The 26,284-nt window shown below is 38.2% G+C and overlaps 1 protein-coding gene across 3 annotated transcripts in view; it reads right to left on the bottom strand.

The window, feature by feature from the left end:
* LOC135204310 (uncharacterized) overlaps positions 1–26,087 on the bottom strand; it is an 83,817-nt gene extending 57,730 nt beyond the window's left edge. For 2 of the 3 annotated variants that reach the window (XR_010312169.1, XM_064234475.1), the window contains exons 1-3: positions 8,350–8,563; positions 4,836–4,907; positions 4,426–4,534 (exon numbers count right to left, since the gene is read on the bottom strand). Coding sequence is in view for 2 of the 3 variants with exons in the window: in XM_064234475.1 (XP_064090545.1) it covers positions 4,426–4,534; positions 4,836–4,907; positions 8,350–8,493 (325 nt within the window). In the remaining variant the exon portion in view is untranslated. Of the gene's footprint in view, positions 1–4,425; positions 4,535–4,835; positions 4,908–8,349; positions 8,564–25,886 lie in introns of those variants that run through there. The other variant, XM_064234476.1, reaches the window with a different exon arrangement.
* Between the last annotated feature and the right edge of the window lie 197 nt (positions 26,088–26,284).

The following is a 26,284-nucleotide window of genomic DNA, read 5'->3' as shown; positions in this document are numbered from 1 at the left end:
AAAACTTTATAGTTCGACAGTCCTTCTCTTCCTTGATATTCTTCGTCCGAGTCTACTTCTAACTCGGGATCTAAATGAGTCTCCGCTCCCAACTCCGTATGTCCTTCCTCTGGAGGAGACAAACTCCTAATAGGAGAGGGGCTAAGGGAATGATATTCCTTCCTCTTCCCCGCTTTAATAGCCCTGGAAGGCGCCAAAAGCTCAGGCTTCTCTCCATAAATAGAAGACGCTTCCCGCTTGGATGACGCTTCTCGTCCGCCAAGCGTCCTGGCTGACGCCTCACGCCTGGAAGACGCTCCGCTCTCAAAAGGCGTCCTAACTGGCGCCAAAATATTGGTTGGAGCTTCGCGTCTACAATCAGCTTTCAAAGACGTTTCATGCCTAAAAGACGTCTCATGTCTCTCTGGCGTTACGTGTCTTCCGTGAGCTCCCGATCTCGCTCTCGAACCCGAAGCTTCTGCGATATGTTTAGAAGCTTCACGTTTGCATGACGCTTCTCGCTTAGCAGGGGAGAGAGGACGAGACTTCTGATTGGAAGCGCAACGTCCTTCCTACGAGGCGCTAAAACTCCCACCAAAGAGGCCAGTTGTTCTTGTACTGCCATGATAATCTTCCTTGAAGCTTCTCCCACGTCAACTGCATGACGCCTTTCGTCATCAATCGGGGGAGAAGTAGGAAAGGGTTCTTCTGCGTCCTCGTCGGGTGACGCTGACGCCACCTTCGCCTTCTTAATAGAAGAGGGAGCGTCATCTGAGAAACGCTCTGGGCTCGAATCAATTTCGGGTTCTTTCAAATGCCGTTTCAGAGGCCTCGATAAATCCGACTCCTTCCACCCTCGTTTAGGTGAGGGAGAGGGAGAGGATGAGAAAACACTCACGAAGGACGCTTTTTCTAAAGCGCCCTTGAGCAGCCTGCCACGAAACAGAGCTTGCTGAAGGGACGTCTGACCATTGGGGATTCCCCACGACCTCCTCCTTAAGGCTTTCGACTTTCCTTCTCCTCTGGGCATGGGAGCTTGGAAGAGGTCTAGGCCTGGGAGCGTCGCAGGGACGATCAAACGCCCCCTCCACAACACTGGGAGAACTCACTTCACTGTAATGCTCACTTTCACTAGCCTTACCTTGTAAGTCCGCCATTTTGGACTTCATGTCTCGAATAGTAGCTTTCAGATCGGCGATTTCCGAGGCCGATTCCGAAAGTACACTTTGTGAATTAGACACATAGGGAGAATCTAAATCATTAGGATTAGAATAAGTATCAATAAAAGGCTCAATAGGCCTTGAACTCACACCTTTCAGACGTCTAACCCTATCCCTCTCTAACTTCTTCAAATAAGAAGTTAAAGTCTTCCACTCTTCTGCATTTAATCCCTCGCATTCATGACAAGTATTAGTAGCAGAACACTGAAACCCCCTACATTTACGACATACAGTGTGAGGATCAACCGAAGCTTTCGGTATCCTCACCCTGCAGCCTACATTCACACACATTCTCACACTCACATTTGAATCAGACATACTGAGAAAAATCTAAAAAGCAATTCCAAAAACAGTCCACAGTAGCGAATGCCAAAAACACGATCCAGATACGTCACCAAAAAGCCGATAAACGATGATCAAAGGATGAAATAAGAATCTAAGTCAGGAGGTAATAGCAACAATGTTGATACCACCGGCGACAGAGAAAATATGATAGAAAACGGGGATGGTTCCTAGTCCTGCCGCCCAGGGCAGGCCGGTAGATCACCTGACCTACCTGTAGCGAGTGGCGCGAAATTTGAATTTCTGTCGGGGACGACGGAGTCTTAGCTATGTATATATCTGACAGGTAAGTTGATTGTATGAAAATAGCAAACTCTCACCTTTTATTTTGAAAGGTCACACACATTCAATATCACAGGTGGCAGTACACACATTCACAGACAAAAACGCATGGTTCGCGGGTCAAAATTGCTGATGCCAAGCCAGACTATCTGAGTTACATACTGCACACGCACGATACTGGGCTAACAATTTTGGGGACGTGAAAAAAATTCTCCCATTCAAAAATTTCCAATGAAACGATGAACCTACCTGGTGCATGGAAAATGCCTCACCTCAAAACTCTAAGTGTATTACCAGCTTCTTTTTCAAATCATAAATTCCCAAGTGCTAGATATGCTGCCACACAGTGACACTTGCATGAAACTACTGTAGGTATATCAAATTTCCAAGGAAAAAAATGCCTAACAAAGTATCTTTCAAACAAGGTTGTAATCAAACATTACCTTAGAATAAGAGCAATACTGAAATTCTTAAAATAACTTACCATTACTTATTATACAAATGAAATTTTCAGCAACATTCTCTTGAAAATATTAATATAAAAAAAGCGAGAAATAAGAAAATGATACGCTACGTGCTAAGGTATGAAGGAGGAAATGGAAATGGAGGGGACACGGAAGAAACAGCAGGGAAGGGAAATAAAAGGAAAGAGGGAAAAAGTGGGGGAGGGAAAAAGTGGGGAAGGGAAATAACAGGAAGGAAGTTAAGAAGGAAACAGTGGGGAAGGGAAATAAGAGGAAAGAAGGAAATAGTTGGGAGGGATATAACAAGAAGGGAAATAACAGGAAAGAAGGAAATAGTGGGAAGGGAAATAACAAGAAAGAAGGAAACAGTGGGGGAGGGAAATAACAGGAAAGAAGGAAACATTGGGAAAGGGAAATAAGTATTAACCATGAGAGAGAGAGAGAGAGAGAGAGAGAGAGAGAGAGAGAGAGAGAGAGAGAGAGAGAGAGAGAGAGAGAGAGAGAGAGAGATTGCCAAATGTAATCCTTCTTATGACCAGTTCTGTTAATCACCACAGATAAAATCTTTGCCAAGTGTAATAATTTTTCCAGATAATAAAGATTCTTACTGTGCATACTTACCCAAACCATTAGAACCCTAACAGTTTACACCACTATATGCTAATAAAGGAATTGCTAAAATAGGGAATAAAATGTTGAAGAATTTTTTTCAAAGAGTAAGAAATCATCAATAAATACCCCATCTACTGCCATGATAAATTTATAAAATAAAATAAAAATTTTACCAATAAAACATTTAAATGCTTCTCACAACGAAAGGAAAAAAACTGTCCACATTTACTGGCAAAGTGCTATAGTGTATTACAAATATCATGACAAAATTTCTTTTCTATTTCAGTAATGCCTTTTTTTTCAAATTCAAGAATTAAAGCTGCAGTTACATTTCACTATACAGGCAGTCCCCGGGGCTACGTCATTACGGACTTACGGCACTTTCCTCATGGCACTGTTAAACCCAATTTTTTGCCGCCGTTACCTGCTTTACAGTGCTGTTAACCCGGACTTGAGGTGTCGCTAACGGAGCTGTAAACGCTATTTAATCCCATTATAATTATGAGGCTTCTGGTTACAGCGATTTTCGGATTACGGAATGCTGCAGGGGAGGGAACCCTGCCATGAACTGGGGACTGTTTGTACAGTATATTAGAAGAATGGAGCAGTGGAATTAAAAAAAAAGCATTAACTAGTCAAAAGTAACTGCTTTATATATCAATCAGCAACCACCTTATGAGGATGTTAATCAATAAAGAAGGCTATTATAATTACGATTAATCATTTAATAAGACCACAAAGTCTGATTTCTATGTACTATTAACCAAGGGACCTATTCATCTGTAGATTATCAGGTATAAAACTACTCTGTTTGTTTGAGCTTTGTCTTGGTTACAACTAAAATGCCTAAAGCAGTTGTGGAACCTTCTGATCTTCAAACATCTAGGCTTTCCTGATTTCACATGTATTGGTTTTATTCTACATATACGTATTCCCTCATATGTAATTATCAACTTTTCGTAACCCTATAACTTGCCTCTATCTGCAGGCTGATTTCCTTTGAAGGCCTCTTGGGTTTACAGTCTACTGACTCTGCCCATAAGGGTTTTCAAATGAAGACTTAAAGAATGAATAAAAACATAAGGTGAAAATCAGTGCATGGAAAGGTTACGGCACCTGTAAAGCTATGGGGGCTACGGAGTGGGGGAAGGGCCTTACATATTCTATATTGCTTTCTAACCCTGACTTAACATTCCGTCTTATCTCTTTCCACTTAGCTATGTAAATTCTTTACTTTCTGTCACTTCATTGCCCCCTCAGTCAAAAGAATAGAACTTACTGGTCAAGAAACTTGATTTGCTGGTGAATTTAATGTGTTAAAATATAAAATACAATAAGATAAAATAATCATGTGCAATAACTAACATCATGTGCAATAACTAACAGTTCCTACATTCTGACATTAGTTTGGCGATGCATTAAAATATGTTCACTAACACTATGGCAATGTACACAACTGGTCATAAGAAATCTCACAACGGACACAAAAATAGGAAAATAACATTGGCTTGTATATCACAACATACCTCTATATTGTCTTCGTGCTTCTATCTGCTGCTTATATAGAACTTGCTGCGATTTAAAATACTCGCGGATAAAGTCGTTGTCTAGGTTTAAATTAGCATCATTATGCAGCTGCAAGAGAAAGAGAGAATAGTCAATTAACTTTTGTCACAAATTCAAAATACATAATGAACAATTTTTGTAAATATCAAAATACAGAGAGAAAGAATATCAAAATCATTGAGAGTGTAAGCTTATTTTTTTTATCGCAAATTCAAAGAGCATAAATAACAATTCAATTCTTATCAACAATCATATTGACAATATAACAGAGAGAGAGAGAGAGAGAGAGAGAGAGAGAGAGAGAGAGAGAGAGAGAGAGAGAGAGAGAGAGAGAGAGAGAGAGAGAGAGAGCAATCTTCAAGACTCTTACCCATCTATTCGGAACTTCCTCTTCGCTGATGGCAGCTTTAGCTTTGCGTTTTGTATTCTCAAATTGCACACACTGCAAAAAGAAGAAGAAAAAATTTAGTTATTACAAAAAAATTTGCCACAGATGAATTGACTCCTATACATATTCAATTACACCTCAATATTATTAAGAGTTGTTGCAGTGATTATAAGTTACTTGGCATCTCAACTACGAGAGTCGATGACACCATTACATACGTTAATAAGTACATGTTAATCATTTCACTGAACTTTGCATACATAACGTATGAAGAACAGTCAAATACATAAGCACTACAACAACCACAAACACATTTGCATTCCTATCATAAAACAACTAAATAGTCATAAATATTACACACATAATGAGCTGCTGTGAGTGGTGTGCAAGAAACCTTGTCAGAATTCCAATAGAATGAAGTCATTCTACTCTTACTTCAACAGAATACCTTTAACCAGAGGAATCACAAAACAAATTTGCAGAACTGCTCAAGACGACAAACTTTTGAAAGGATTTTATGATCCTTCAAGATCTATATGATATACGAACCTATCACCAAGTCTGGAAAAAGTATGAACACACTACATTTCCACTTTTGGAGAACACTTTCAAGTATAAAATTTTGACATACAAATTTTATACAACAGCATCTTGCACAGAACCAGAATTTCCACACACAATACGTGAAACCGAAAAACATACAAACGCCACTGGATCACCACATTTCTGTAAAGGTTTATATACTGTATCAAGCTGGGATTCTGTTCATCAGCAACAACGTCTGCACGTTAAGATCTTTCGCTAGAAAATCCCATTTGCTCGAGATCAGGAAAATTCTAATTTCAAACCACTATATATTCTACTACATTCACCAATGAAAATTGGCTATCAATGATATAAATCAAGTGTACTGTCTTCAATTGTTTGTTATTTCCCATACAAACATTGAGCATAATCTAACAGCAAAATGTATCATCATAAACATGTTTGTCAGCTTTTCCCATCACGTTCTTAAAATATTCAAGAGTGGCTTCTTGCTTGATATTCCACCATGTGAGTATGTCATGTATTCCCTTTCTCCATAATCTTCTCCATTTTCCAACGGGCCTTTGTCCTACGACTTTTTTTCACAGCAAAATGCATTTAAAATAAACTAGACAATATCTGTCCAGTAGTAGTTACTTATCTGAATGGCGAAACAACTTTACAAATTAGATACAAACACAAACTAAAAAATATAATAATGTTGGTAGTTCCTAAATGTCTACACTCCATGTTTGTATAAACAACTAATAACAGTATTTCCTATAACATTAAATTGTAAAACACTATGAAATGTCAAACCCTACAATGGAAGGGAAAACCTCACATAAAATGAAAAAAAAAAAAAAAAAAATTAAATTAACAGAGCCCCCTTTCTTATTCATAAGTTAACTGTCAAACTTTCCTATTCCATCTCAAGTTGCATTGACTAGAAATGTACATTCCCAATTACTTATTTAAATCTTAAAACTCAATCAAGTGAAACAGGATGTTACACAATAATGACTTCACATAAACTTCTAGACTGCATGTAATCGGGAATAAGGAAATGTACTGAAAGATAATACTGTAATCAAATTACGCTGCCCAATTACCTCGGTAACTTGGCAGGCAAAAGTTTTCAGAATAAGTAATTGTTTAATTCAAGTTAACAAAATTTGCCTAACAATCTGCTAAATATAGTAAACTGTTCTTAGAATCATGATTGACAGGCTTTATGAGCTCAAGTCACCAATGCATACAATCACAATACAATCATGAACACTACAACATATCTAATTTTACATGCTAATGAGTTTTGATGTTCATTCTTTACACTCGTAACTGGTCAAACTACCTAATATATATGGCCTAAATTGAATCCACTCAATGAAGTGAACATGTGTTCATGCAAAGCTAATTAAAGATGTCGAGTTTTCCTCATGAAACATGACACAGAACTACAATTATTCTCTTCAATTTAAACCAAAAAAATATTGTTATCACCAACCAAGTGCAATCCAAGAGAAAGCGTTCAATATATAAAATCTTGACATCAAATGGCAACTGGATTAGAGATTGACTACTGAGTAATCAAAATTACCCAACAGTTACGTAATTTTAAAAACTTCAACTTTTAATTATATGTATCACCTTCATTAGCTATGTATCAAGCCCATTTCCAAATTCCAAATCATGTTATCCTTTTCTTTTATTCTCTAGTTACATTTTACAAATGAACACATGATTAGCAATATTTTTCTTTTGCAAAACGAATTTTTTTTAATTAGGCTACATTCCCAGCTGCAACTGTTAAAATCTATGGCAACCCAGTAACAACTGCATAGATGGTATACTATGTCAACAACAAAAAATTCCAATGCTTGAACAATAATAAAAATATAAACAAGACTGGATGAAAAAAAAAAAAAAAATAGTACCGTTAGGCTACCATTGAATTCCCAGGCAATCTGGCCATGACCCACACCTGTCAAACAGAACCAAGTTCTTGGCCATTGTCACATACATCTTGACCACTTGCACCGGTGTTACCAAGTGGTGGACACTGAATGTCCTTTACGTTACTTGTTACATCAAATATTTTGTACTGCTACCTTGGAACTAGTTACATAACAACAAGCCCCCGAACACAAACAAACACACCCAATCTGCCCTAATAAATCATAAGTGTGTGACGTTACGCTTTGGGGTTAATTATTAGGTATTTTACACATTTTATCAGCGTCCATCCTCGAACTCATGATGTTCCTTCTCTACGATGCGATCCGGGGGAGACACGTCATCTCATGGACGAATATATACAAAATTCCCCTTCGCGTTGGTATAAACATGCACTGGCAACCGAGCCCCCCAACGGCCGACCCCCTCCCACATCCATTACCTTAGTGTATCTTTCCCCCCCACCCCACCCCCAATTCCAACAATGTCATTTTTTCGCCCATTCCAACAAAGTCACAGTTATTATGGCTACCGACCACGGCAAACTTTCTACCGGGCAGCGTTGCATTTTCCCCCCACGGTGCACGGAAGGGGTCTCCCTTACGGCAGGGGGGCGATAAAAGGAGAAATATGGAGGGGGAGACGGCTCCTAATGCACCACAACAGCCAACTCAGAGAGAGAGAACAAGCCAACACCAACGGAATGAGCGCAACACCATTTGGCAGGGTCTTATTTTCACAGTTCGGTCGGCACCTGAATCTGCGGTCATTTCCCATCGATACAGAACCGGAAGTCGTCCACCGAACTCTCCCTCTCTCTCTTCTGTATCTTCCACACAAGCATCACTCCAAAACGGTCCTCCAGCGGCCAGGGGCGGGAGTCCGTTTTAGGGGCGAAGAGACGGAGAGGCGATATCGGAGGAAGAATGCTGCAGGACGATATGGGGAGAGAGAGAGTGAGAGGGAGAGGGAGACCGCAAACCAACACAGACTTCTTCCTTCTTCACCTACTTACACTTCGCAAACGTTCCACTAGCTCCTTTTTACTGCCCGATTTGGAGAGGCCGCGACGCTCCAACTCCGCCTTCAGCTCCACCACCTTCAGATCTTTGATGGGTCTCACGCCGTCGATGGTCAGGCCCCTGGCTCGGTCGCCCATTTTGCTGCTGCGTAAATTGCAAGACCGTCTCCTGGCCGACACACACTCATTCTTACTCCATTTGCTCGACTGAGAGCCAGCAGACGATAAACAAGTCACCCCATTGGCTCGTCTGCCTTCCCGCCGCGTCGCCTGCCAATCAGGGAGCGGCTTTCTACTGGCACTCTGCTGCTGCGGCCAATCAGCGACGCCCTTAAAAACTCGCAGATAAGGGGCGGAACGATCTCCGAGCATGCGCCGTAAAGTAGCGGTAACTTCAATTTGGTTAAAATCGATGTTTATTTTCGCTCATTTCCCTACAATTAAAGTTCAGTAAAGCGATTTCGATGTCCAAACACATTCTACGGGACTTCATTTATGCTATAAATGTATCCAGACACGGAAAATCGATGGAAAACGCCTATATACGAGCCCTCAAATTCGGCTAATGCGCTACCTGTCTCTGAGAAAGTCCGTGGGTGACATACGTACCATAAATTCAAAATTTATTTACAAATACGTGGCTGCGTGTCTGTGGCCATACAAAACTAATTATCAAAGTCACGCATACACAAGTGTGTAAGCGTGTGCTTGAGCGCAATCACTTTTGCGAATGTCAAATGCGACATACAACTACTGACAAACGTCAGCCACTCCCCCCTCAAGCTAGAATGGATTTACTCAAAACAAAAACAGTCGGAAACTACAACACATTTAACTTTCACGTCAGCTATGGAGAGAGAATAAATATACTTTAGTCGACTTAATTTTTTTTCTTACAGAATATCTGGGAATCAAAACTTAGAAGATCTCTCAAACTATTAGGACAATTTCGTATTTACTTTGACCTTACTTGCATACTATTACTACTATAATTTTTGTTATTGTTATTCTTAAGAACGAACCCTATTCATACTGAACTAGCCCACTGGGCCACTGACTTGAAATTCAAGCTTCTAAAGAATATGGTGTTCATTAGAAAGAAATAACAGAAGGTAGTGGGAAACACAACAAGGTATTCCTTATTTTAAAAATAAACAAAATGAAAATATAAAAATGCAAATTATCGTATAATATAGGAGAATTGTATCAGGGTGCTATTCATTGTGACCCACAACATAATTGTTAATGCAACTCCCATCGTTCTTGCTATTATTATTATTATTATTATTATTGCCTATAATTTTGTTTGTACTCTTACTTTCACAAGGTTTTTAGCACATAAAAATGTACTATACTGTATTTCCATTCCCTGTATACACACACACCCATCCACTGCAGTAACATTTGTTACTTAAAAAAAGGCATACACAAGACTGAATACCAACGGGGTTTTAATAAAAGCATGGGTAAAAAGGCTGAACGAAATTGAGTAAAGAAAAAAAAAAACTGAATACCCAAGATTAAGTAAAACAAGACTAAATACCAATGGGCAAAAAAAAAAGGAGTACCCATGGGTAAATAAAAACATCACTGAATACCCATGGGTAAGTAAAACACAAGACTACATAGTACCAAGGGTATAAAAAAAAAAGACCCAATACCCATGGGTAAAAAAACAACACTGAATACCAACGGTGGAAAAAAAGACTTGAGTACCCATGGGTAAATAAAACAACATGAATACCCATGGGTAAGTAAATCACAAGACTAAATATCAGAGGGTAAAAAACAAAGGCGTACCCATGGTCACATAGAGTTTGATAACTTTTTGTTCCCCACCAACTAAAAATTCAGGCCATGACTTTTTTTTCATTTTGAATTATTTCTTCTTTAAATTTCATATACTTATCACTGTACTGTATGCAACATACCGTCCATTACTGCATGAACAGGTGAGCATTACTCCTAATCTTAAATTTCGGTATTGCAACTTTTAAAAAATGATTTCCCAACATAGAAGGCAGCTCAGTACACAAGAAAGGTATGTCTTTGAAAAAATTCACAATAAAATAAGAGTAATGGAAAAATATATAAGTAAAAAAAAAATCATATTAGTCAGCTCCAGAATAAGGCATTTACACCCTGTTGGAACTTTTCGAGTTCCAGTAATTTAACAGACTTGGAAGAACATTCCATAATCTGGTTACAGCTGGAATGAAACTTCCAGCTAATAATATATGGTGAACTGTATTGTCTGGAAGATCTATATACCAAGGATGATCCAAATCATGAAATACAAGTATCAAATATACAGCATGAGCTAACTGAAAAACAGAGCCAGAAATGAATGTCACTGACTGACTTAAAGACTGGCAAGACGCTAAAATTATTTGTATAAAAATTTAAATAATATCTAGAATCTGGTATGTCAGAAAACCTAGTCATTATATTAAGCTTTCTAAATAGATTCCATTGTTTGTTTGTATGGTGTTTGTACGTCGCATAGAACCCGTGGTTATTCAGCAACGGGACCAACAGCTTTACGTGACTTCCGAACCACATCAAGAATGAACTTCTATCACCAAAAATACACATATCCGCCTCCTCAATGGAATGCCCGAGAATCAAACTCACAACGCCCATTAAGCAAAAATCCATTTATCCACACACTAAATTACTGTTCAACTCCGAGGAGTATTCTGAAGAGCACGCCAATACTAGTTTTCCGCCTTTGCTCACTCCATTGAGCCCTCTAGTTAGCTGCCATTATCACTGAGCGAAATGAAACAGAACTACCACTTGTAAAAGCCAGAATGCTAGTTCGTTCCTTTACCACTGGGAAATACAGACAGGCCAATTGCGAAATAGGTGTAATTAGTATCCAATCCTTTGTTTAGCCTTCCACAAGTGTTTTGAGCAGCGAGAGAGAAAGGCAACACAAGTTCTTGTCTGTTCCAAACAATATGATGTTTTTATGACATAGTTTTAATTATACTTACCTAGTAATTATAATGCTGCAAGTGAAACTTCTAGCTATATAATTACTGGGAGAGTTGTATAATTAAACTGCCAACACACAATGCTAATGCGATGCCAGTGTTTTGAGATATCTTCCATAGAGCTTTGGCAAACAAATGGCAGGTAATCATTCCAAAGAAATATGGAGCATGCAGGTTCACAAATACCAATGTCTTAGGTATGGTACATTTGCAATATATACCAAAATGATGCAAGCAAATATTTGGATGACTGAAAACCTTCATATCTTGGTTCCACTAACATTTTCCCAGTAGTGAAGGCTAATTTGGAGAAAGGTCTCCCTACAAACTAAGGTCATCCCCCTTACTGGACAATTTTCAAGCTCATAATCTAGTATGGACCAAGACCTGTTACAGAAAATTCAAATGCCATACTTCTGCAACAATTCCATGTCACTAATTGAATCCCTTCTTTATTGTGGCTGACTTCCAAAGGGAATTTCAAAAATATGTTTGCTCTTGCCTGCAAAAACATAAGATAACACTAAAGAAAGTGTGGTCCAGTCAATGTTCCAAGATGATGTGTGGTGGCAAACAAGAATTTGGAGGCTTTGAAAATATGCAATCAGTACTGCAAAAAACGTATGAAAATAACTCAGATGTTAACGTCCTGAGCAAAATCATATTGCATAAAGCGTACTGTGTGCAATAATAGGACAATGCATAATCATATCTAAGAGTCATCAATCCATGACTGGAGACCAACGAAGACAGTGATAGTAATGAGAAAGAAGACAGCCTAATAAAAAGGACCAACAGATACTAAGGAGGCTAGTAAGTTTAGATACCGTAGTGGGGGAAGTGCGCACCTTTTTTCTTTTTTTTACCTCTGGTAAGAGTTCTAGGAAGAAACTGAAAAAAGGGAGACATGTTTTTATTGTTTATTAATAGGGCAACCTTTAGCACAAATTGAAATGTTTATGAAAATATTTATGTGGTAGGTAGTGCAAAAAATATATGGGTGCACATTTACCCCAAGGTTTGGGGGAAGTGCGCACTATATTTTTGTTTTTCAAATTTAAGTACACTTAAGCTTACGTTAACAATCCTATGCATACCTTAGATGCAATATCACACAATAAGGACTTTAACCAAATAATATGATGTATTTAGTAGGTAATGCATGACTGATGATGACTAATACCATACTAGGTAATGTATTTCTCAACGCATGACCATGCCAGGCATTTCTGAAGCCTTGAAGTAAACTTTGTTTTTAATAAAGGAGGGATTAGACAAACACTAAACAATAGCAGTACGTTGGAATGCTAAGGGTTAGTTATCTAACAATAAATTTTGCTAGCATGCTCTATTTATGCTCATTAATTATGTATATACTAAGGTAGATTAGGCTATAATTATAAGTTGCTAGGTCTAAGCGCCGCACCATCTGTAAAAACATGAGATTTAAATTGCATTGACTGATTTTTTCTGTTTTGTTATGCTCGAAATATTGAATATGTAGGCTATAAGGCATAAACCAATTCATTTAGATAGCAATTTGTAGGTGATTAGCGATGAAACCTGCAGGTGCGCGTTTACCCCATGAAAAGTTGCGCAATTACCCCATCCTTCATTCATGACTCACTACTCATTATTACTTAGAAGCTAACCTAGCAACTTATAATTACAGCCTAATCTACCTTAGTATATACATAATTAATGAGCATAAACAGAGTATGCTAGCAAAATTTATTGTTAGGTAACTAACCCTTAGCATTCCAACTTACCGTTTCGTCCAAAATTTCTTTCAATGCTCCCTTCTCCCTGTACTAAGCCGTGGTGGTCAATTTTCTTAATGAGATAGTTGGGTAACACTTGCTAAAGTTGAATAAGGAACTCTGTCTCATATTCAAACTATGATAAAAGAAAAAATAAAAAAATGTAAACCTGTTTTTGACGATTAAAAAAAATAACTTACTTCAGTGCACACTTACCCCAGGGGGTGCGCACTTCCCCCACTCTACGGTATAGTTAATATCCATATGACAGTGTGACTTTATCAGGCATATGATAATAAACACTTGAGGCTTCAGTGGTTGTAAAATACGTAACACAAGTTTACCACTAACTATGGTACTTTATTTTTATGTACCAATCACATTCTGTTTCCCAGGAAAGGTAGGAGCAAAGAAAAATAGGGCATATGCACTACCATAGTTGATATTGTATAGGCCTACTCTGGCTTGTGTTCAGAACAATAAAGATTTGGGAAATGATATGATCAGAAGATGAATCAGAAGCTACCAGAAATATCACAAATAACTGTCAGCACACAATTACCACTGTCACAGATGTACCGTGCAGGACTCAAATTCCAGCACCTGATATCACCAGATAGGAGAAGGAAAGGAATGATTGGTAAAACCACATCAAAGTTTCCTTCAGACAATGTCAATCACGTGACTTCAAGGAACTTAAGACACTGAAACGCCTGACTTCATAGGGGCCAAAGTTTGATTTAATTCACAAATAGAGAAACAGGACATTATGTCATAAAAGACTGACCATGAGAAAATCATGCAAATGACCAGCAAACTCTACACCTGGAGAAAGTGGGCAAGTCAATTAAGTTATTTGACAATAGGAGGATGCACCAGGACTGTTAACAAGAGGAAACAGCATTCAAACCAGTACATAAAACAACTACTCAGCTGCTGAACATACAAATAATCCTCCAAAATAAGACAACTAAGTCATTTCTGACCCATCATCACCGCACACAGACTAACAAAACGAACACACACACACAAGTGATAGTTTCAACAATAATTCAGTTTCAGGTGCTGACAGTAATGAACACACAGGTGCAAGGCTGGCCGCTCTGTATACAGAGCAAGTTGATGACTAGTAAACAGAAACATCTTGAGTATGATAGATCACAAATGGTGCTCATGTTCAAGGTGGTCTAAAATATTTACCAGTCACGTACGGTAGACATCAATTACTGCGCTACACGTATTTACAATCTATATTATTTATGCATTACCCTAATTATTACTAGACATCAAATTACACTTTTATTATTATTAGATAGAAGACCCTCTTTTCAGCAAGTACTACATATTGCCAAATACGTACTACTACTGTACTGTATTATATTATTCAAAATGAAACCCTTTCCCTGGGCTATTATCACTGAGAGCTCACTGCTGTTTCATCAGCAATACTGAGTTTTATTTTTCTTTTTGAAGATTTTATTCTCTGTTGGTGGCAAGTCATATATAATTCTCCCCAAATTCACAAGTGGAAAATATAAAACTGGGTTTAATCTATTTAATCTGGAAGTCTCCAACAGGTGTTAGCACAACCTCCAGTATCCATACATTGTTTTGTTACGATGTGCAAATGGAAAAGTCATAGTCATAAAATATGGAAAAAAAAAATACCATATGATGAATCTATCCTCTGGCTGATCCACACACAAAACCTCCAAAACATTTTTTGTGCTGCAAACACACCAGGGGTTCTTAACAGAGGTTATAGCCATACCCCTTGAGGGTATAAGAACCACAAGCTGGGGGTATGGGACTTGATTTCTTGATATTTCTTTATGCTTATTTGATTTTAATGTGTCAATAAATACTTGGGACATTTTGTAAATAAATAACTATATATAAAACTATAAATGCTTTTGATTTTCTAGTAAGTTCTATTCCTAGCGAGTCATGCCTAAAGTATGTAATTAAACTAAGTATATCAAGTTATACTATCAACAAATAGGACTAAGGTGGACTTGAACAAAGAGTATGGAACCATATTGGGTAATTCATTGGGGTCTGGGTCATCAAAAGTGAATGTTTATGAAATGAATTTAGGAGAATTAAAATAAAATACCAGATATGTGGCACATTAATACCGCATAACATGCTATCATGCAAAGCACACTGTGACCAGTATCCTTGGAGGCAGTAAATACAAGTACCTCCCTTCCTTTCTATTTCTCAAGCAACATGTATGCAATATTTTCAGTGTTAATTTATGTGATTTGATTACATGGATCCATCTGTTTACTTATTTGTACACTTTACTTCTCTCTACACCTTAGCTGTAACTGAATAGTACTTAAGGCCACTTTATTCTGTGGTATCTGACTAGAAGGCTGAAGGTAGATTAAACAATACATTATGTACATGCGTCATAAAAAGGGAGGAAGAGATATTTAACCACAAAACATTAGCCATTGAAAGTAAGGGCTGTGAGAGGTAAAACACCTGGCTAATGCTTAAGAGTAATACTGCAGGTCTTTCACCCCTTCTAACACCAAATTATCATCATTTGTTACATTATGTAAATACAGGTACTCCTCATTTAACGACGTACTCGTTTTACGACAACTCGGAGTTACGACGACAACATGGAGAAAAAAAATCATAAAATGAAAATAAAAACATTGCCAATGGTGGCCAAGAGAATGGCTATACTATTACTGTAAGTATTGCCATTCAAATGGAACAAATAAACTGAGCACCAAAAATAAATCAATAAAAGGTAAATATTTATTGTGTACAGTAACACGCCAGATTTGCAGGGGATGTGTACCACAAACAACCAGACCCCCCCCACCAACCTCCCGCAAATAGCTAAAATCCATGAACATTTAAAATGCCACTAAAAACATTTTGAACTGCCCATTTTGATAGTTCAAAAATACTATACAAATGCTTAAACCAGAGTATTTTAATAGTTTTATCACAAATAGTGCATTTAGGCATGAAAATCACATGAAAATACTGTAATTAGTGTATAATTCTCAGTGAACAATACAGCAAAGAGGCGAAATTTCTGTGAATAATATGTAGCTATATATGTTCCATAAAGAAATCTGTGAATCAGTGAGCAGCCTGCAATTCCAGGGGCTTTGCTGTCCTGGAGTAGCACAAGCAGTTGTTGGATGAAATAAAAATTGATAACACTGCCAGAAAAACCTTCCCAGATTTGCTGCATCCAACCATATACAATGTGACATATACTAGTCACCTATTTACTAAACTGAATTTAACATTGATAGTCAGCACATAACAAACTCCATTCAGATTGGCTTCATCCAACCTCGGTCAAACCTCTTATCAGCACTTGCCTGTGTAAGGTATTCTACTTTGGTCTGCGCTGCAAGGGGTGTTGTTATGTCCCTTGGGCTACAACGTGCAGTTGCAACTTAAGTTTTATTAATTTTTTTTACAATGCACAACAAATACATTATTAGGGAATAAAAGATCTCTGGTAAATAGCAATGTGACATTGTGGCACTTAAAACCGTTTGCAGAAGCTGATACTCTCTCGCACAAGTAGCATGCAACAATTTCAATACCTTAAGCTATGCAATAAAGGTGACTGTGGAAGTTCCCCTTAGATACATAATGTGTCTCCCCAAAGACAAACACCAGTTTATTTTTACTATCACTGTTTTTCTTGAACCAAAAAACAACACGCATAAAAAAATAGTTGCCAATCTAAAAACTCAAAAAGACAACCGCCGCCAAATGATAATGAATTTTGATAATTTCTAGACAGCGCTGGTCAATTAAAAAAACCTTCACACCCAACAGAATTTTAAGGATTATAGGCTGATTTAACTATTTGCATGCTAATTTCAGCCTAGAAGATACAGACCCTTGCTAAATAGTACTGCTTTAGTCATGTTAAAGTGAAAATAATTAAACAAAATCTCTTGCCATTCAAAAGAAAGTAGAATACTACAAGTGGTGGTATCTGTGAGAATGCTACTTCAAATAGTCACCCCCTCCTATACCTGTGAGTTTGAGAACCATAGCCCCTCCCTTTAAAGATTAACCACGGCTTGGAGCCAAACCTGGAAAATAATAGATGGAGACTGAAGACTTCATTTTCATTCAGCCAAAATACAAGCATAGGATGTAAAATTATTACTGTTGGACCATGCCCATTACTCACACCAAACCCCCATACAATTTTTAACTAACCCCTCTACTTTTCTTACAACTAGATGTTTTCCTACAGCTGATGCAATATTTTTCATCATTAAAAGTTTAAAATGTACAGTGGGATTTTTCATTGTTGCTTTTGCCTTTAGAAGGGTAAAAAGTAATTTTTACTGTTCCTTTTCACAATTTTACAGTCTCACCAGGATATATGAGAGAGAGAGAGAGAGAGAGAGAGAGAGAGAGAGAGAGAGAAGGAGTGAGAGAGAGGAGAGTGAGAGAGGAGAGAGAGAGAGAGAGACGAAGAGAGGAGAGAGAGAGAGAGAGAGAGAGAGAGAGAGAGAGAGAGAGAGTCCGAATTGTCATGCGGTGTTTACAATTTAACATTGTAATTATTTATGTAAGCTCCCTAACATCCTTCAACAAAGTACAGGCAGTCCCCGAGTTACGACAGGTTCGGCTTAAGATGTTCCAAGGTTAAGGCGCTTTTCAATTACATTCATCAGAAACATTTCCAGAGTTACAACGCACGTTCCAGGGTTATGACACCTACAACGCTCATCTGGCACAAGAAATAGGACACCAAAAATGCAAAATAATCAATATTTGAAGGTTTTTGGGATGAAAAATGCAATAAGAATGCAGTTTACATAGTTTTCAATGCACCTAAAGCATTAAAAATAAGGTTTTCTTAGGATTTTTTATGATGTTTTCGGCTTACGACGATTTTCGGCTTACAACGCGTCTCGAGAACAGAACCCCCCGTCATAACCAGGGGACTGCCTGTATAAGCATTTTTAGAGGGGTTTTTTGGCGTTTGAACGATCAAAATAGGGGGTAAAAGAATTTTTGGGTGTCCAGTATTCACAGATTTTAGCTATTCACAAGGGGTTGTGGTACAGATCCCCTGAGAATCCCCGGAGTAAACTGTAATCAAATAATCAACCTTGCAACTGAGTTACATTCATAGCTCTCCTCAAAATGAAGTTAAGAATTGGCATACCAGTGAAAAGTTGCTTGGACCACACTATCAACTAAAACTGTTTAAGCTCAATGATACAGTCATCCCCCCCTCCCACTAATTACTTGCTCTTCCGTTGCCCATGTATGACATTTACGCCAACATTTTTGGTGCAGGGAGATGTATAAACATTTAACAGTGCACTGTGCAGATGCAACATAATGGGCAATGCAATGCAAAGATCAAATAATGTACATAATATGATTGTAAAGTATGCTACTGTTCTAATAACCGCTTCTCGGCTGGGAAATTTCGCTTAAAACTGTGCATATGATTACTAGCCTAATGTTAATCTTGTGAGCAGTGGCTGACAGAAGCTGATGGGGTTGGGGGGAAGGGAAAGGGCAAAGGGACAGTAGTCGGTGGTGGAAGGGCAAAATGTGCAATCTGAATCGCACTCTGTATCACAGTCAAAGATAGATAAGAGAGGAAGAGAGAGAAAGAGAGTTTATTCCCTTATTTTGCAGATCTGCATCCCAGTATCTCTTCACTGTACATACTTTCTAGTGTTTTGGTGAGCATAGCATGTGTAACTTTTTCTCTACCATTTTCTCCATCCATTTTGAGAGCCAATGTCTTACGAAAGAGTTTGGTAATGTGCTTAATGATCAAAAATATGATTTGGTTGTACTAAAATACAGGTGGACTGAGATGACCATGAAACGTGAACCCTTATTTCATTCAAAATATGCAATAGGTACATATGTACAGGCGGTCCCCGGGTTACGACGGTTCCGGCTTACGACGTTCCGAGGTTACGACGCTTTTTCTTAAATATTCAATGGAAAAATCCGTCCTGGGTTACGACGCTTGTTCCGAGGTTACGACGCTGACGCTTCCGACGCTCCGAGTTAACGACGCTTTTAAAAAACGCATACTATGATAAAAATCCTTTATAGTTTAGCACAGTATATTAATAAAAATAAGTTTCTGGTTAGATTACAACAAAAATTTTGAGATTATGATGATTTTCGACACTTTTTATGTTGTATTTTTCTATGTTTTTTAGTGACGCCTCATATGCGGAACTAGTTTCCGAGCGAATGAATACATACTAGTTTACATATAACAGTCCAAAAGCGCAAATAATGAAAAAATCATTGCTTGTTTCCAGTAATAATAACAAAACGAAGTTTCTGGTTAGATTACAACGCAAATTCCAAGTATCCAAAGAGAGACATTATCCAGTAATTTGATCAGAGAGAGAGAGAGAGAGAGAAGAGAGAGAGACGAGAAGAGAGAGAGAGAGAGAGAGGGCGTCTTCCGACGCTCCGAGTTAAGGACAGAGAAGTGTTCGTTTCGTTAAACGGCCTCTGACTCATGCCAGTAAATGTTTTGTTGATACTAATAATATAAGCCTATTTAAAGATACGTTTACTTTAATTAGTCTATATGATACGTAAATAGTAATCAAACTGTTCTTGTAGCCCTCAATATTTGGCAAAATCGAAGTATCCAAAGAGAGACATTATCCAGTACGTAATTTGATCAGAGAGAGAGAGAGAGAGAGAACCAGGGAGAGGAGAGACGAGAGAGAGAGGAAAGAAGAAGAAAAGAGAGAGAGAGAGACGAGGAGAGAGAGAGAGAGAGAGACGCTTGGCAACAATGGTTCTCGGGGGTTTTTTATAGCTTTCCTTCTGCTTGATGATCGTGGATATTGTAGAAGGATTTCGACCATACTCGTTTTGCCAATCGACGATACGAACGCCACGTTCATGCTTTGCTATAATTTCATGTTTTGCTTCCATCGAAATCATTTTCTTGGGTTTTTTCTTATCACCTGCTTTTGTCTTTAGCTTTGAGACCCATGGTTAATAATAAAATAGACAGAGAGAGAACGAAGAAGATAGGAGGAGAACGCTTTGGCAAACAAATGGTCTCGGGGGTTTTTATAGATTTCCTTCTGATTGATGATCTGTGGATAGTTGTAGGAAGGATTCGGACCATTAACTCGTTTGCCAAATCGACGATTACGAACGCCACGTTCATGGCTTTGCTATAATTTCATCTTTGCTTCCATCGAAATCATTTTCTTGGGGTTATTTTTATTATCACCTGCTTTGGTCTTTAGCTTTGAGACCCATGGTTAATAATAAAATAGACAAAATAACACGAAAAATAGGCGCAAATACAACGAACTAAACAACGACGTGTTAACATGCAGCACCAACAAACAAACAGACTGAACGCCATTTATCGGTCGCCTATACAACTAACACTCATCGCAAAATCGTATCTCAAATATTTCGTTGTATATCAAAGCTTGTATTTTCGCAAATTTTCTGTTATATCTCAAAACATTCGTATATTAGGGCAATCGTATGTCAAGTTTCCAATGTAATTTGATCAGAGAGAGAGATAGAGAGAGAGAGAGAGAGAGAGACGAGAGATGAAGAGAGAGAGAGACGCTTTGGCAACAATGGTCTCGGGGATTGACGTAACGTTTATTTTCTGAACAGATATCGGACAGAGAAGTGTTCGTTTCATTAAACGGCCTCTGACTCATGGCAGGAAATGTTTTGTTGATACTAATATATAAGCCTATTTAAAGATACATTTACTTTAATTAGTCTATATGATACGTAAATAGTAATCAGCTGTTCTTGTAGCCCTCAAGATTTTGCAAAATCACTCCAGGTTGTACATAAAACTTCAAGAATGTAGTGTCACCAGAGGATTACAATAGTTTTTACCTTCAAGAACCAGCATTCTTTTATGAAAATAACTCCAGGTTGTACATAAAACTACAGGAAACAACATGTAGTGTAACCAAAGGATTACAAGTAAGGTTTTTATAACTTTTTATTAGTTTAAGACATATTTCCAAGCGTCGTTCCGGCTTACGACGATTTTCGGCTTACGACGCGTCTCAAGAACGGAACCCCCGTCGTAACCCGGGGACTGCCTGTACACGGTAATTAAACTTAGCATACAGTAACTATCGTGGTGGAACTGAGAAAAAGCTTCTCGAATACTTCAAATTAAATGGTAAATACAGCGCTGTGAAATCTGATACCAGAAGACAAATGACAGATGTTCCAAAGGCAAATGAAACGATAAAGAGATCAATATGGGACTTGGATCATTATTATGAGCGGTACAAAATTTCAATGGGGCCATTTGCATCATGTGCTGGTGGGGGCAACAGTAATATATACAGTCAACCCCTAGTTTTCACAAAACCCTCGCAAATAACTTGAATCTGCAAACACTTGATACCCCTCTAAAAATGCTTATAACAGCCTGTTTTCATAGTTCAAAAAAAAAAAAAAAAAAAAAAAAAAAAAAAAACTTATAACCGAGTTTTTAACATTTTATCACAAAAAAATGCATTTACACAGCCACAAAAATATGAATAATGAATGAATGAATAATTAGTAATTATCTGGCGTCGTGCCAAAAATATGAAAATACAGTAATTAGTGAATATTTCTCAATTAAAAACACAACAAATAAGGCGATTTTTCTGTGCATAATTTGTATATATATACGTTCCAAAGAAAAATCAGCGAATAGGTGAAGCCACGAATGCGGAACCACGAATAGGCAGGTGTCCTTGTACTCGTTTCTAACAAGTTTAAAGTTCCGCACTGATATTAATTAATTTTTATAAATATGTGAGCATGATAATGATATTTAAGTTTGTGGAAGCTTACTTTTTCTACATTTATGTCTATAAAAGTTAGCTGCGACTAGGTAGGATAGTATCCTTTCATGTTTTCTTACTAACACATATATTGCTACAATTTTGCAATTGCAATTAAACACTGACTTTCACAAGCATCTGGCTGTTGTGTGGAGAATACAGAGAAGAGGGGTAGAGTTTTAATTTGGTCATTTCATGAGACGAATGAAAGTTCTGGTTGAAACATTTGGTATGCTGCCATTCTGAGTATTTTCTCCAGTCATCGGCTTTTACTGCAACCAATCAAGAGAATCTTTTGAATTAATAATCCATCGGAGCAAGAACTGTAGGTTTTATCCTGGCTTTTCAGTCAACTGACAACATAACCCCGTTATTCAACGGGCCAATTTTCTGTCTTTTCATTTGAATTTCTTTAGATTTCTTCAGTGGCTTCTTTGTCTTGAGCATACTTCATCATTAATCTCGGTATTAGTAGGCCTATCAAATTGTTTTTTCTATCTGACAGCAGTCCCTGTAAAATTGTTATACACAGCCTACGAGTAGGATAAATAACGGCTAAACTTGGTAGTTCAGGTTACCCCAGCAATAAAAATATTGGATTAATCCCAAGAAGCTTTAGGAAAACCATATTATTAGGTCCAAGAAGCTTAAAAGAAGGTAATTATATGTGACATCTTTCAAAGCTACCTAATCTATAAGCCCACCCCCAACAAATAGCATTCATAGGATAGCCTACTCTATCCTATGTATATCAAACCTGAAACTTTTAACTTATCAATCATCGGTTATTTCTGCAAAAAATCTAACCTCAGTTTATCAATCATTGATTAATTCTGTGGAAACTAACCTCAACAAGTTGTCTAGGCCTATAAAAGTAAACCTGAAACTACCCACCAAGGGACAAGTGCCATGAAGTAGGATTCTTGCCCAATCTTACCTAGGTTAGGCTACATTCACTTTCAGCCCATGAGAATTGGCGCAGCCTTAAACTGGCCTTTTGAACATACAATTTGGTTATGCTAGTAATTAGTTTAGGGTTAATAATTTTCTTTGCCTTCTTTAGCATCTCTTATGCCTGGGACATTTCCAATATTCCATAGACCTAGCCTCATAGCATATAAAATACTAGCTGAACAACGACTTAACCTAACCTAGCCAGATTTTTAATTTTATATTACCCAGTGGCTTTCATTACATTAAAGATAACCCTAACAAAACCTCTGCTCGGGCCTGTAACAGACCATAGGCTTAGGGTAGCTACATTCCATAGGCCTAGTTAACTGCCTCGAAAATGCTGGCTCATCAATGGTTTAACCTAACCTAACCACATTTTCAAGTTTAAATTACCCTGTTCCGTTGATTATGTACTTTATTAATAAGCCTACTCAAACTTCTACTTGGGCCTGAAATAGGCCAATGGCTTAAGGTAGTTATATTCTATAGGCCTAGCTTAAATGCAAACTAAACAATGGTTTAACATGGCCTAGTCATATTTTTTAATTTATATTAACCTGAAGTATGCCATAGGCACTTATAATCCGTACGCCTAGCTTTATACAATATGAAAAGCTGGCTTATCAACAGTTAACCTAACCTAGTCCTATTTTAGAGTTTATATTAGCCTACAAAGGCCTAAATTAGCCCTAGATTAACAAAACCTTAGCTAAAGGCTGCCCTAAGGATAGGGTAATTGACTGAGCAGCAACATAGTGACCACCGATCCCTGAATACGGCCAACTCGCCTCGAAAAAGTACTTGAATTCCCTGCCGTGAGCATCAGTCAAGAGTTGTGGCCTATGCAGGAAGCATACCAAGACCTCTATGCTCCTCTCAAAGGAAGCGTTTTCTCCTAGTAAGCATTTTAGGGGAAGTGGCCGCATTCCGAGAGACGTAGCCACTGTCGCCGCTCGATCATTTACCCTAAGTAGCTACAGTATACACCTATTACAAGATTGCCTTTCGAGGATTATAAAGGCCCATAATAACGACAACTTGGTTAAGCCTGCGTTCTTAATATAGCTAGAGTATAGGCCTAATAGTGTAAGCGTGCCTTTCAAAAATTTGATCATGAAAGATGGGGGTTAATTCTATGTAATAACTCTGCACGGACTGCAAGGAATGTTCCCACAAATATGACAAGCCACTAGGGATTGGGGCGTCAAATGTATTTCGCCTTGTTTTGTACTAGCCCCTGGGGGTTAATTACAGTCGACCCCAAAAAAATGAAGGTAAACTCTTAATAAGCTACCCAAACATTTTAGGAAACTGTAATTTTCAAAGAAATACCCGACGCGGAGTTATCACTTAGATCTACCAAGATGAGAAATGTAAAATGTTGGCAAAAATAATTTTCAAAGGTGACAAAACATTCTTTTAGACCTAAATTTGTCCTGTAACAACAAAACCTTAGCTAGGCCAAGGTCCCTAGGATAAATGAAGTAGCCTAGCAGCTATAGGCCTAGTAGTATACCTAGGCCTACTATGATAAGCTCATCTTACGAGAATTTGATTATAAATGCTGGGAAATTTAAAATATCGGGGGAAATCATTCTCAAAGGTGACCAAAGCATTATTTTAGGCCTATATTAGGCCTATAATAACAAAGTCAACAAAGACCTACTGGGGACGTGTCCTTAGGATAGCTAGGCCTACTAACTAATAGTTTAAGTTCGTCTTTCGAGAATTCGATCATAGCTACCTAAATGCTGGGAAATTTAAAATATCGGGGGAAATGATTCTCAAAGGTGACCAAAGCATTCTCTTAGGCCTATATCAGGCCTATAGTAATAAAGACGTCCTAGTTAGGGTTGTGTCCTTAGGACAGCTAGGTCTAGGTACTAGGCTACCTAGTAGTTTAGGCTCGTGTTTCGAGAATTAGATTGCAAATGCTGAGGAATTTAAAATATAGGGGGACAAGATTCTCAAATGTGATCAAGGCATTCTCTTAGGACTATATTAGGCCTATAATAACAAACCCCTATTGGGGCCATGTCATTAGGATAGCTAGGGCAAGTACCTAGGTAGTTTAAGCTCGTCTTTCGAGAATTCGATCATAAATGCTTGGGAAATGGAAAACATTAGAGAAAATGATTCTCAAAGGTGAAAAAGCATTCTTTTAGGCCTAAATTAGGACTATAACAATGACGTCCTAGTTAGGGTTGTGTCCTTAGGACAGCTAGGTCTAGGTACTAGGCTACCTAGTAGTTTAGGCTCGTCTTTTGAGAATTCGATTGTAAATGCTGAGGAATTTAAAATATCGGGGGAAATGATTCTCAAAGTTGACCAAAGCATTCTCTTAGGCCTATATCAGGCGTATATAATAACGAAGCCCTATTAGGGCCATGTCCTTAGGATAGCTAGGGCTAGGCTAGTACCTAGGTAGGTCTAGTTTAAGCTCGTCTTTCGAGAACTCTATTGTAAATGCTGGGAAATTGAAAATATTAGGGAGAATGATTCTCAAAGGTGAAAAAGCACTGTTTTAGGCCTATATTAGGACTATTAATAACGACGCCCTAGTGAGGGTCGTGTCCTTAGGACAGCAAGGCCTAGTAGGACTACCTAGGTTTAAGCTCGTCTTTAGAGAATTCGATTGTAGTAAATGCTGGGAAATTTTAAATAAAGCGATACTAATAATTCTCAAAAGTGACCAAAGCATTCTCTTAGGCCTAAATCAGGCCTATAATAACGACGCCTTACTGGGGCCGTGTCCTAAGGATAGCATAGTACTGCGAGATTTCGATCACAAATTCGATCAAAACTGACGGGAATTCTGGAACACGGGGAGGAAAAAACAGCCCCAAATCGCCCGAATTGGCCCTCCTGGGACCCCAAAACATGCCGGGGAACACTACTCACCCCAAAATCAGCTCGGGAAATGGATTTGAACAAATGTAAACACAACAACAACAAGAGAGAGAGAGAGACACCATGAAGTTCCTCACAGCAGCAGCTTCAGCAAGCAGCTCACCCGCGAGCCCGCCTTTTCAAACGGCTCTATTTTAACGAAATTCACTCGATTATCAGGCAAGTATGGCCTCTAAATACACTGATCACACCCTAATCTAACATCATGGCCGAATGCGGCTCGAAATAATGATGGCAAGACACTTAAAACACGACATAAACAGAACGGAAGTAGTTTAGTACCTTAGTAAACACGTAAGACTGACAACGCCGGCCTCACTCACGACGACGACGGAGGAGGGGGAGGAGAAGGCTCCTCCGTGGATGGAGTTGCCATTCCTGGGAAATTCCCAGGCGTTTAAATGACCCCTCCGTGCTTTATTTCAAGCTTTCCATCGCCCTTCAACTAAAAAGAAGTTAA

The sequence above is a fragment of the Macrobrachium nipponense genome, chromosome 44, assembly GCF_015104395.2.
Source record: "Macrobrachium nipponense isolate FS-2020 chromosome 44, ASM1510439v2, whole genome shotgun sequence".
NCBI lineage: Eukaryota > Metazoa > Arthropoda > Malacostraca > Decapoda > Palaemonidae > Macrobrachium > Macrobrachium nipponense.
Note: the sequence above shows the minus strand (reverse complement) of the source record. Positions and strands in the feature narration are given on the sequence as shown.